This window comes from Pavona decussata, unplaced genomic scaffold, assembly GCF_977016875.1.
Source record: "Pavona decussata unplaced genomic scaffold, jaPavDecu1.1 SCAFFOLD_390, whole genome shotgun sequence".
Taxonomy (NCBI): Eukaryota; Metazoa; Cnidaria; class Anthozoa; order Scleractinia; family Agariciidae; genus Pavona; species Pavona decussata.
The window spans coordinates 637,169-649,039 of record NW_028145762.1 but is presented as its reverse complement, the minus strand read 5'-3'; the positions used below and the strand labels follow the sequence as shown (position 1 = coordinate 649,039).

At 37.5% G+C, this 11,871-nt stretch overlaps 1 protein-coding gene and 1 long non-coding RNA gene across 5 annotated transcripts in view; one reads left to right on the top strand and one right to left on the bottom strand.

Annotated features, from left to right (window-relative positions):
- The window catches only part of LOC146451386 (uncharacterized), a 41,571-nt gene that overhangs the window by 946 nt on the left and 28,754 nt on the right, over positions 1 to 11,871 (bottom strand). The gene's annotated exons all lie outside the window — the stretch shown is intronic.
- Positions 608 to 11,080, top strand: LOC146451390 (uncharacterized). 3 transcript variants are annotated; one of them, XM_085099172.1, is made up of 7 exons: positions 608 to 1,068; positions 2,153 to 2,385; positions 3,278 to 3,389; positions 4,316 to 4,434; positions 4,867 to 5,042; positions 5,798 to 5,937; positions 7,181 to 11,080. In XM_085099172.1, the coding sequence occupies exons 1-7, from the start codon at positions 759 to 761 to the stop codon at positions 7,642 to 7,644; spliced, it is 1,554 nt and encodes a 517-aa protein (XP_084955298.1). In that variant the 5' UTR covers positions 608 to 758; the 3' UTR covers positions 7,645 to 11,080. The 3 variants fall into 3 exon arrangements, with proteins under 3 accessions (XP_084955298.1, XP_084955300.1, XP_084955299.1); XM_085099174.1 differs by having other exon boundaries at positions 4,867 to 5,066; positions 5,849 to 5,937; XM_085099173.1 differs by having other exon boundaries at positions 610 to 1,068; positions 5,801 to 5,937.

Sequence of the window (11,871 nt, the reverse complement as noted above, 5' to 3'; positions counted from 1 at the left end):
AAAGGGAATAAAATTCAAGGTGATCTTACTTAATTAGGAGTTATGCAAACAAAACACAGAAGAAAATGATCAAATAAATGTTGACACCTGAAAAGTGAAATGAAATGTACGGCACAAACATGTATGTGAAATGCGGTTGACACATTTTATGAATGCAATTAGTAGTAATCAGAGATTTAGAGGAGCACATTCGACGACACAAACAACTTGTTGACACAAATGCAAGCGTGATACGAGTCAAAGCTCTGGCGAATGCGTGACGGACGATAACTGCGAAACACAAAAGAATATTCGGGTGGGGAGAAGGGGCATTTTCTTTTGAGGGAGTTTTTTTACCAAAATTTTTAATTTTTTTTCTGCGTGAAAGACACAAAGCAAACAACACACGATTAAGATTTTGTTATTAAGGTTCAGAACCTTAGCTGTTGCAAAACCCTGCTTGAGAAATAGTTCTTGTTTGGTATTCTTTGTAATGTGAGTTGCAGACGTAACGGCAATTTGTCTTCCAAAATCAAAGACAACTAAATGTCACAAATCTCCTTCTTTTGCGGTTTCATTCTCTGAACTGAGACTATCGCTGTCTCAATGCTAATTATAGAATTGTCATTTTCTAAAGCCCTCAAATGAGAGGCGCGGTTCCGTCTCAGTTGTGAGAAAATACGATTATTAAAGCGAAGCACGCAAACGTAAATTTCAATCAGTTTGATTTCGAGTAAATACGGATTCAATAGTAGGTTTGCAAACTAACAAAATCAGAAATGTTTTTAGTGTTACTGTGCTTGTTATATCAGCTGTCTTTTATTCACGGCGAAATATTGGGGACGTACGCATACACTATTCAGAGATTTCATTCAACATCTGACAAAACGGATACACTTCAGTTGCCAAGTTCCAAATGCCCACACGAGGAAGATGTTTGCACCCTATTCTCCGCTAAGGTAGATGAGTCAGCCGAAGACAGACACAGTTGTAAGTGTTCTTGCTTGCCTGAGGCAGCAACGTTTGGTTTTATCAATGGCTCTTGGCAGTGCGTCGATAACAAGGAATTTCGTGAAAACGAACTGCAAGGTAAATCTATTCAAGTTACTTAATGTTTGAATATTTTTCCTTTAACGGTAAAAGGAAATCGCACAGTGACTGCTGCAGTCACGGCCAAAATTACCGGACCTATTGTTTTCGTTCTTGAACGGTACGTCTATTCAGCTTTCTGGTAGATAAAAGCAATGAAAGCATTGGAAGTATTCCCTATGTTCAGCATTTTATAAGAAGCCAAAAGAGAGTCTAACCGATATTTTTCCTTTTATCATAAGGTTGTGAGTAGAGCATATGTGTAAGTCCCCAAGATGAGCCCATTGAGATCTCGGGGTAAACAAGTAATTAATAAACCGCTCACAAAATTCATACGAAACTATACCCGGGACCTGAGTGGCTATTTTCCATATCCTCGCTAGTGAGCATATTGACGACGTCATCAGTTCCTGTTTTTTCACGGTTATTCGAAGATAAGATTTTTTCTTTCTCGTGTTAAAAACAATATTTTACCACTCGAAAATAAATAGAGGATATTACACGGCGGCGCGACGATATGCATTTTATTTTCGAGTGGTAAAATATTGTTTTTAACACGAGAAAATAAAAATCATATCTTCAAGCCACAATGTAATTTTCTTTCCATTTTTCACCGACAGTTTGAAAAACAATGGTGACAAAACGGAAAATCCATGTCATCAATATTCTAACTAGTGAGGAAATAGAAAATACGCCACTCGGGTCCCGGATGTAGTTTCGTATGAATTTTATGAGTGGTGTATTTTCCAGTAAAACACTCCATATCTTCGCGCCGCCTTCGCTGCGCAAAGATATAAGATTTGAATAAAAAAAGATGCGTATTTAATGGTAACATTAATAATCGCAACACTGATGCTTCACATCAGATTTTGTCCATTTCCATTGATCGGCATCTACCTTCCCTTATCCGTTTTAGGGTTATCTCTGTTTCTATTTGAATGCCCCTAGATATTTTACACACCAAAACATTTTGTGTTGAAACCGTATAAAAGTTTAAGAGTTACTAATTATACAAAGGTCATCATGGGCCTAAAGTAATACTCATTGTCAGGAGCCCATTACCCATTGTCCTTTTTTTACTTAGATTGCAGAATAATTTATTTCATTGACGAACAAGATACAAGTCCACTAAAAACATTGCAAGTAGCCAATAAGGAGATTCTGAAATTTAACTCCAAGTCAACGTGCTCGGAAAAAAAGGCTCGCCTCTACCTCCAGGCATGCGATGGCAGGTGGACACCGCATAGCAACACCGCAGTATGGGGGCTCGAAGTAACAAAAACTTGGGCAGATGAAGCCCAAAATTACATGCTTGAGGTAGGGCACTAGCGTATGACATTCAAGACATTTTTGAGGATACTGAAGGTTAAGCCAACTATTAGATTATGTTCGTTTCTTTCATAGTTACTACTAAAGCATCAGTTATTTGTTTTCTCGCGATTGCCATCGGTAACGCATGTTCCAGCACGTGCAAGCGATGACATTTTGTCGGTTCGGGCAGCGGTTACATTTTTTCCCACACTTGACACCGTTGGTAGTTACGTGGAGTTAATAGTAACACCGAAACACAACTTGCAATTGAAGGGTTTCACCAGATAATTATTGCCCGTTTTCTTGGATTCATTCTAATCCTCAGGGTGCCCTCAACAAACAATGGATCACGTGATCTCTCACTAGCGTATCGGCTGAGAAGTTATACAAGAACAACAAGAATTTCGCTAGAAAATAGTCAGTAAGCAGAGAACAGTTGAATATCACGTTAATCTTTTAAGCAAGCCCGTCCCTACCTGAAGGACTCTGACTTTAAAATCCTAAAGGAACTTCGGTCTATACAATAGAAGGACACGAATTTCGACTATGCGTGACTTAGAACCTTTAAGATGAAAATCACTCTGTAGACACACCTTGCAGCTAAAGTCAACGGTTTAGCTGTGTATATACCTTTAACCACAACCCAAGCAGCCATAAACTGATAAACTATATCAGGTAGCTTTGTGCATCAACAGCGACACATTTTAGTTTACACTGTAAGAAGTACGAACCTTTTTCTGGACTTTATCCATTTAAATAACTAAGTATATCTCCTTGTTTCTCCTTTGTGTAATTACCAAAAATGGCATGGCATTTTGGGTTATTTTGAGCAACACAGGTCACTCTTCTTGCAAACCATGTTACTTATTATAATCAAATTATCTTCTTTTCTTTTCAGATTAACAAAGCTAACAAGTCCAATGAACTGCGAGGAAAAGTAGTTAAACTTGTTATTCCGTGTGGTACTACGGAGTTTTGGCTACTTTTCAAAATTGCTGGATCTATGGAATGTAGGTGACAAACGTTCACTTTACGCCAACCTGCTTTAAGCAATCAGAGCAGGCATGCAGTTTTAAAGCACATGTTGTATATCTTTCCACGCACTTTGTACCGGTTAAGTTTTCCCGCGCTTGGCACCGGTTATTTGATTTCCCGCGCAATCCAGAACAGAGGTTACGTTGTTTGCTCAATAGAGATCGAGATTGAGAATTGCGTTTATGTCAAACGGCAAACGTAAGATTTGCGTTTATGTTTTCTTAAAAAAAATTGAGTACATAGATGAGAATAGTGCAAACTAATTCTGGCCTTTGATGCTAACGCAAAACTACTCAATTTTAACGGTAAAAAGCGAGCGGTGAATGTGGGATAACATGGTCACGTGGTCATTTCTGCCGCTTGCCGTAACTCTAAATACTAATAATGGCTGCATTATATACCACTGTAGTTACCTTGAATAATAATAATAATAATAATAATAATAATAATAATAATAATAATAATAATAACAATAACAATAATAATAATAATAATAATAATAATAATAATAATAATAATAATAATAACTTTATTAACGTGTCAAGAAATGTAGCTGAGGGGAGAAGTCCCCTCTACTAATAGTGGACACCTAACCATATTAATAAAATTTCATACATCAATCGCAAAAATCATGTAAACCCAAGTCATTCTCGGCATAGGTTGCAGCCTCGACAGTTACTGACATTTGCAGCTAGGGCAGTAAGGTCCTGAATTTGTTATCTTAGGTTTCTATAACAAAGGATCCGCCAGTAAAAATAGTTCAGAACAGTTTATTTGTTTGGTGGGTTGTCCTCTGTATTCGTCTACCTTACCAGCTTTTTTAGGATTATCATACTTTCATTACATTTTGAAATCTTCTCATCAAGACGTTGACTCTTGTTTTAACTTTTTACACTGGTAGGTCCAGACTTAGACAGCAGGCATAAGTTGACACCCATTACTTTCTCGACGACAAAACCATCAACACGGCCTTTATCAAGCCAGATGAGGTCTACTATTGGTCACTCTGTCACCACCAAGGTTTGTCAACACATTTTGCCGGTTCTCTTTCCAATGCAGTTTAAAATAGACTTTGTTCCAACAATTGAAATTAAAAGTATTTCTATCATGCATTGAGTAATTAAACCTCAGTGAGCATAATTTGTTCTCAATAATTACCACAAACTTATTTGATGTTAGATTAAGAAATATTCCAATAAATATACTTCAAAATAACATGTCCTTATGGTTTTTTAGAACGAATTTAAGAAAATAAAAAATAATAACAAACAATATGTAAGAAATTGTGTGCGAGTGTGTATAACATTAATGTATGATTAAGAAGACTAGTACCTCTTACAACCCTCTACCTCAAGATGAACTGCAAACTATTCGCAAAGGTTTAAGAGTGTATCTATTTAATATTTTTAGGAAATTTCACCCCAAAATCTAAGAGTGTATTTTTTCACCCAGGCAAAATTATGGACAACTTACTCCACACGAGCCACTGATAGTGACATCGAGACAATTCATGACGCCTTAAATGAATTACCAGTTGCGCTGATCGCTGGAAGCGTGGGCTCGGGAGTGTTCATGTTCATCGTCGTTACGCTGATTGGTTGTTGGATTTGTCGAAAGCGAAATAAAAGGTGGGAAGCAAAAAAGCTTAACATGTCAACATAGTTAAGTGCTGCACAGTTATGAGGAGGATGGACGATGTCCCCACCGCTTTCTTGCCCCATCACAATAGACCTTTATCACACGGCGGCCATGTTGAATCTGAGGAGAATACAAAGCTTTGTTTTTGCACGGCAAGCCTCGCACTGAATTTGCGTCTGGCCGAGGCTTGCCGTACGAAAACAAAGCTTTTTGTTCCCCCGGGACTCAACATGGCCGCCGAGTGATAAGGGTCTATCGTTAATCGTTTGGAGAGGATGCGATTTTATATTTACCGCGGGTCATATTTGTACCAATCAAAGCAAAACTATAGATATATACCAGATCCTCTACTTAAAGTTGAACCTTCTGGCCGTTTGTGAAAAGTTAACCACACCACCTCAGTTTACATTCCAACCAATACGCCTTCCACGATGTTGCATCATTTGTCAGGAATTGAGTCACGGTCCCTTTTACTATGATCTTGGTCACGATGAGAAGTTATTAAAGTTTAAGTTTCCTATTGAAGAATAAATGAAAACAAAAGAAGAAAATGTCACGTTTCTTTTCATACATTTCGACAAAAATCTGAAAATTAAAAAATTATTGGTTATTAAATACAACCTAGCAAGCATGACCACCTGAACTGACCTACACGAATGTCTTCAGTTACCATTTCCGGGTAATCTAAACATTTGAAATAACAAGTGAGTAGATGTTGTGGTAGTGAATATGTTTTTTTTAACAGCAGGAATTCTAGGAAGCCTCCGAAATTTCCAAAAGGGACCACATCAAAGAGTACAGTAACCTCTGATGAGTACTCAGTTGTCGAACAGACTGGAGATTATCAAAGTCTCATCCCCACACAAGAAGGTCTCACGGAAAGAGGTATCTAGAAATTCGAACTTAATTATTATTATTATTATTATTATTATTATTATTATTATTATTATTATTATTATTATTATTATTATTATTATTATTATTGTTAAGTGCTGCAACGCTTAGCTGTTGTTAGCTGCTGTTATACTTCATTGTTGGTTGGAGGCCTAACCGTCGTGTTGTTACCTTGGTAAAAAAAGCTTTTCTCCACAATACCTCTCTTCACCATAGGGTACAAAGTATATTATAACACAGTGCGCGTGCTTCCCTATCAAATTCCTATTGGCGTCACCATGGTACATTTCTCAACATACGCACGGCCGTGCCTCCATAAAATGACGTGTGCCACTTGCAGACAGACTACGGCTACACCTCGAGCAACTCTCACGCTTCTCTCGTGTTCTCCCAACTTCCCGCGTGCATCCATAACTCGATATACGCACGCTAAGCATGAACCAATTCTTAAGCATTCCAAGGGGTCTAATCAACCGTCAGCCGTAATGACTAACTCAACAAAGCGTCTTGGAAAAAAAGAGCAAATGGTTTTAGGGTTGAGTTGCCAACATACGTTAAAAGGCCCCTCGTTGAAAGCATTACCACTCTCAACCCATTCAGAAAGTATTACCTGCATTTATGGAAACATATGTCAAGAAACACGTCCAAGAAATCGTTACAATTTTTTTAAGGAGTGCAAAGAGGAATGGCCATGATAATGGTAGCGAAGTGAAGCATAAAAAATAATAAAGACTAATGACAATTGTAATGATTTTCAAAGACTCATTAACAATTCTTAAGCCCATTGACCTATCAAATAGTCGATGATACATCACGGGCAGTGACTTTATATCGATAAAACTTCCCCTTATTAGTATGCGGTGTTTTATCACCTGACAAAACACTCCTTATTAGTATGCGGTGTTTTTCTCGTATGCTGATTTCCAACGTTCACAAAAGCATAATTATGAACTCTATCGACACACGCTTTTCCAGGAATGCTTTTGAAGCCGTTCAAAAACTTGCAGCACGTGTTTTATCGGGTCTAAAACCACTCGGCTGCGCCTCGTGGTTTTAACCCCCCCCTCCCCCCCCCCCCCCCCGCCCAAAAAAAAAATACACCTGCTCGTTTTTTAAACATTACATAAATGATAGTAAGATTACAAGGATGACAATAATCACAATAGTAACATCGATGATAGTGATAATTTAATCGCATTGATATAAATTAACTTTAAACTTTTGCTCACTGCAGGAGTGTACGTATCTAGATACAAGGTCCCAAACAAAACTAGCGTCTTTTTGGCACTACATCATACACCCGCGGTTTTGGAGCCGCGCAGTCCAGCGGCAGAGGAAATGGAGAGACCCGAGTACGATTATGCGTCATCTGATGTGTTGCTCAATAACTTGCTAAAATTGTCGGAGCCAAGACAAAAGGATCTTAATACCCCACAGAAGAATCTGCCTTATCATCATGTTCTTGAAGGAACTGAAGATAATATTCCACGCAAAGAATTTAAACAAGAAGCTTGCGTAATACTCCAGGAAAACGCCCCTAACTATCACGTGTTGGAGAGAACCGATGATTCGGATCCACAAGGGAACCAGGAGGAGTATGAGGGTCCTCCCGACGTAATCGTGGAGGCAGTTTCTATCGATCCAAAAGGTGATAAGCAAAAAGGGGCCATCGATGAAGCCCCTGCTACAGATGCCTAGTATCACGTAATTGAACAAGTCGATAATTCCGAGAGTCTACAGAGATCTTAAATCAAATGAACGAGTATGCAACGGGGGATCAACCACTCCACAAATATACCTCTGAGGATTCTGAAGCCATTTAATATAAATAGACAACATGTAGTATCTTAAGGACCAAGTGAGGTGGAACTTGTAATCAATTTAACCCAGAAATAGAAAGATATTTTGCCCGTAAGTCTAAAAATAGATATTTTTTGTAAGGTTGTGATATTGAATCAACTTTGAATACTTTTTGTGACAACTCTCTCTTGACATTTATACTTATAGCAACAAATTATAATAAATTTAAGCAAAAACTGATAATTCTCTGCGCTTGGAGTCGACTGTATTCCAAGAGTAATATGCAACAGTAGTACGTTCTACTATCAAGTATGTTGTTTGTGGTTGTAGTTAAATATATAGCCCATTTCTTATTTTTAGTAGTAAAATTGTGAAGTTCTTGTACTCGAGTGTTTGGATTAGACAGCCAGGTTTCCATGGAATAAATGCAAGCCCTTTTCGTTTGTTTGGGCATTAGAAAGTCATCAAAATGTAATGGAAATTCGTAATAGAAGTGATAGGGATCTGACGTACATATTACTAATTCTGTTAATAACCCAAGTAGATTTATCAGTTTACATATATACACAATTTAGAACTATTACTTGCCTTATCAATCTTTAAATTGGCAAATTAAGTGTATTACACATTTTGTACTGAAGGAAGGCCCGTGAGATGTCGACTATATAAAGTCTGTCTCCATCCAATTTCGTACTTAATAAATACATGCAAAGTCACTGACGACTAAACTAGCTATCTTCGATCTTGGCTAGAACCGCCAGCCAGTCAACCGTAAGAAATGACTATTTTTATTTCTGTGAACATCCTCAAGGGGTCATTGATCATTACTCTGATTTTAGTTCACAAAGTACAGCACAAATTGAACGACATGTCTTTACCTGTGCTTCGAGTTTTTTTTCTTTTTTCTTTTATAACTAATTTAATGCCTGGTTTTAGAGCTGCAGTTCCGTTGCGCCGGATACAAATCAAATTTCTGATAAGCATTTAATTAGTGCTTGTGTACTCGACTTACAGGTTATTCATCTCTCAAAATTAGCCAGCATACTGCTTGTTATATTTGAGTGCAAGGTTACTCGGGTGATGTACTCTGATTTTTGCCGGAACTTGTTTTTCTAGGAATTGGATGAAATCCGACTCTACTATACTGAAAAGCAATACTGATATATTAGGTATAAGTTTACGCAAGCAATCTTATCTGAAATCGTAAGAGTCAATCCCTTCAGAAATATAAAGATGTTTCTAAAAAATAGAAAGAATTTGATTCCACGAACAAAAATGTGAACTGAAAGTCGCAAAACTGGGCAAAACAATCTTTCATTCACTTCAGTTAGCTGTGAGTGAAGATATGCTAATTCCTGTTAAAATAGCACGACAACTGAACTCTGGCGCCTATAAAAATCCAATGGAGAAACTCAATGCCAAGGCCGTTTCATCAAATAACTACATTCTCCTAACTTTTACAGAGAACAACTCTGAACAGTGGTAATGAGAGTATGAGAGTATATCAGGAATTAAAGAACAGTAGTCTGTTTTCCGTTAAGCAAACCCAAACGCGCTTTGTTGTTCGAATTTTCTTGTTTTGTGAACTAAAAATTGCTAGATACTGAACGTGGCGAAATTCACCGCAAGGCCAATATGTAACAATACAAAATAGGATGTTTGATCGCTGAATAAATGTTTCCACTGGATTTCTTCCAGGGACACCCAACGAAAGTATCCTCTCAGATCCTTTGAAACGCTATTTTAGGCTATCTGGCGTGACTTTAAAGCTCTGTAAGTTCATTTTACGGCGCGCTATAATATTTTTATCTGTTCGGTCATTCTAGGGCAACCTGAGTCTTTTCGAAATTACTAGGGCATCTTTGTCCATTTTCCGAAAACCTTAGCTCTTATTTCCTTTCCGAAAATCCTAGCTGACCTTTCTTCGGCACCCGAAACGACATTTTTTATTAATCCGAAAACACTAGGCCTTAAATTTCCCATATCACGAAAGTTCGAGGTGAAAATTCCCTTCAGAAAATTCTAGGGGATTAAGGGCCTTCCGAACAGATAATTTACCGAAACAATCTGCTGGGTGCCCCTGTTCTTTTGGTTAAGTCATATGACGTGATTTCTACGGTCTGCAGAGCTGACTATCCCAAAATTTCGGAAGGAAAACGATATAGAGCGGTTGGTGGTTGTCTGCGGAAAACTTGTAAAGAAGTAAAAGGAAAACTGAATATACATGCGTCTGTACATGTTGGGCTTTTATTTTCAACCCCAATCACATTACATTGTGCACGATAACTCTTCCACACAGAACGTAAAAACTTCAGGAATTAGATTTTATTTCAGTCTCTATTTCAATGTCATCACTATCAAAATGCTGTTTTTCGGAACAATGAATCGACGAAATATTCAATTTGGCGGAATTAGTCTCGAAGCATTGGTTTTGAATACATCAAAGACTAATGACAATATAGCTTTCAATGACGTTGGAAGATGAAAATGTTGTATTGTCACGTACAAGAACTCAAGGAAGATTTTGGGAGCTTTCTACAAATTCAAAACACTACCTGTAAAATTTTATATAAGCTGAATTAAAAATCTTTGGATTGAGACTTAAGTACTCTTTCCTTCGTCGTCTATCTGCGTTAAGGTGTTTATTAACTCTGTTATAAGTTCGATTATTTAGTAGACAAAGGAATTATCATCTAAGATCCGGATTTAATTAGATGGCAATTACTCCGCAGTTAAGCAATATAGGTGAGCCCACAAAAACAAATGTGAATTCATTATGAAATCTTAAAAGCTACTTGCTATCCTCTGAGAAATCTTAATTATAATAGCTACTGAAAACCCGCTTACACGATTATATTAATGCAAAAAGACGACATTGCTAAATTTCCTTAAAAGTCTTTTCATTCATTTATTTCACCTTTGCTATCGTGTCGAATTGTGATTCACTGACGTAATGTCTTCCTCGTTCAAAGACGAGGTTACGATTTCACACATCTGCTTTAAGTGCCAATAAAAAGGCGAAAAAAAAACAATTTGTATAATACAACAGAGTACCAGAAAAGCGAGATACAATTTTCAACCAAAATATTGTATTACAAGAAGAGACTTTAGACTAGGAAATGATTTGTGGGCCACTCAATGTCGGGTGAAGCATATGCTTCTAACGGCCCGGAAACTTCAACCACGAAAAAAAAAAACAGTCATTGTTATGATAAAATCGCCTAATCATGGTTAATTAGCCAAATAAAAAGTATTAAAACCCCATTAATTTCTTAATTTAGTTTTACGTCTACAAGCTAAAAATATAATACTTTCATGTTCAGAAAGTTGAATCTTTTACCTCTCATGATATTCGCAAAGTGATGGATTTCAAAGCTGTCCAATCCAGGCATTTGAACAGAACAGTAATCGAACATGATGAAGACACCTCCATGGGAGAACAAATAACAATCACGATTGCGCTTTTCAATTACCAAGATTTACAGATATACATCTAGTTTTTCCGTACCTAAAAGCATGCGCGTGCTTGTCAGTATTGAAGTAGGTCCAAGCACAAAAGTTAAACAACCGGCTTTTAGCTTAAAGACTAAGTATTTGTTCTCGTACTGTTTGTTGCTCTAATTTGGCGCGGTGTTCCGGTCGGTTAGCGTTTATTCATCTGGATAATCTTTACAATTGTGGCATCTTAAATTGAATTTCGTGCGAACAAGGCATTTATTTTGGTGATCAATATCTTGCTCACCACCATAAAGCGGATCGCTCCTCGGAAACTGTTTTGATGCGCGAGGTACTTCAAGAACGGGGAATTGTTCTCTTGTATAATTTTAAAACATGATTCCAAATTCCCACGGTGTAATTTCAAGTGGATATTGACTTCAATTTCGACAAGTAAAAACGTCCGCAATTTTCTGGTCACCCTTTCCTTAAGATTCAGCATATTTTTTTCATCCCAAGGATTAAAAGGCAATGACGTGTGGGAACATTTTGCTATTCAAAGCAGCCTGTGCACTCACGTCACAGAGAGGCTTCTTTTGATCGATCGAATGATAAAATAAATTACGATATATGCCCCGGTAATGTATGACCGCGTCAGGGCTCATACCTGACCAATAGCGAATAGGACAC

What these genes read in the sequence shown, in the direction of transcription:
- LOC146451390 (XM_085099172.1), top strand. Translation starts at nt 759, where the DNA reads ATGTTTTTAGTGTTACTGTGCTTGTTATATCAGCTGTCTTTTATTCAC. An exon ending in GTCACTCTGTCACCACCAAG is followed by an intron (nt 4,435 to 4,866) that starts GTTTGTCAACAC and finishes TTTTTCACCCAG; the next exon opens with GCAAAATTATGGACAACTTA. An exon ending in TGTCGAAAGCGAAATAAAAG is followed by an intron (nt 5,043 to 5,797) that starts GTGGGAAGCAAA and finishes TTTTTTTAACAG; the next exon opens with CAGGAATTCTAGGAAGCCTC.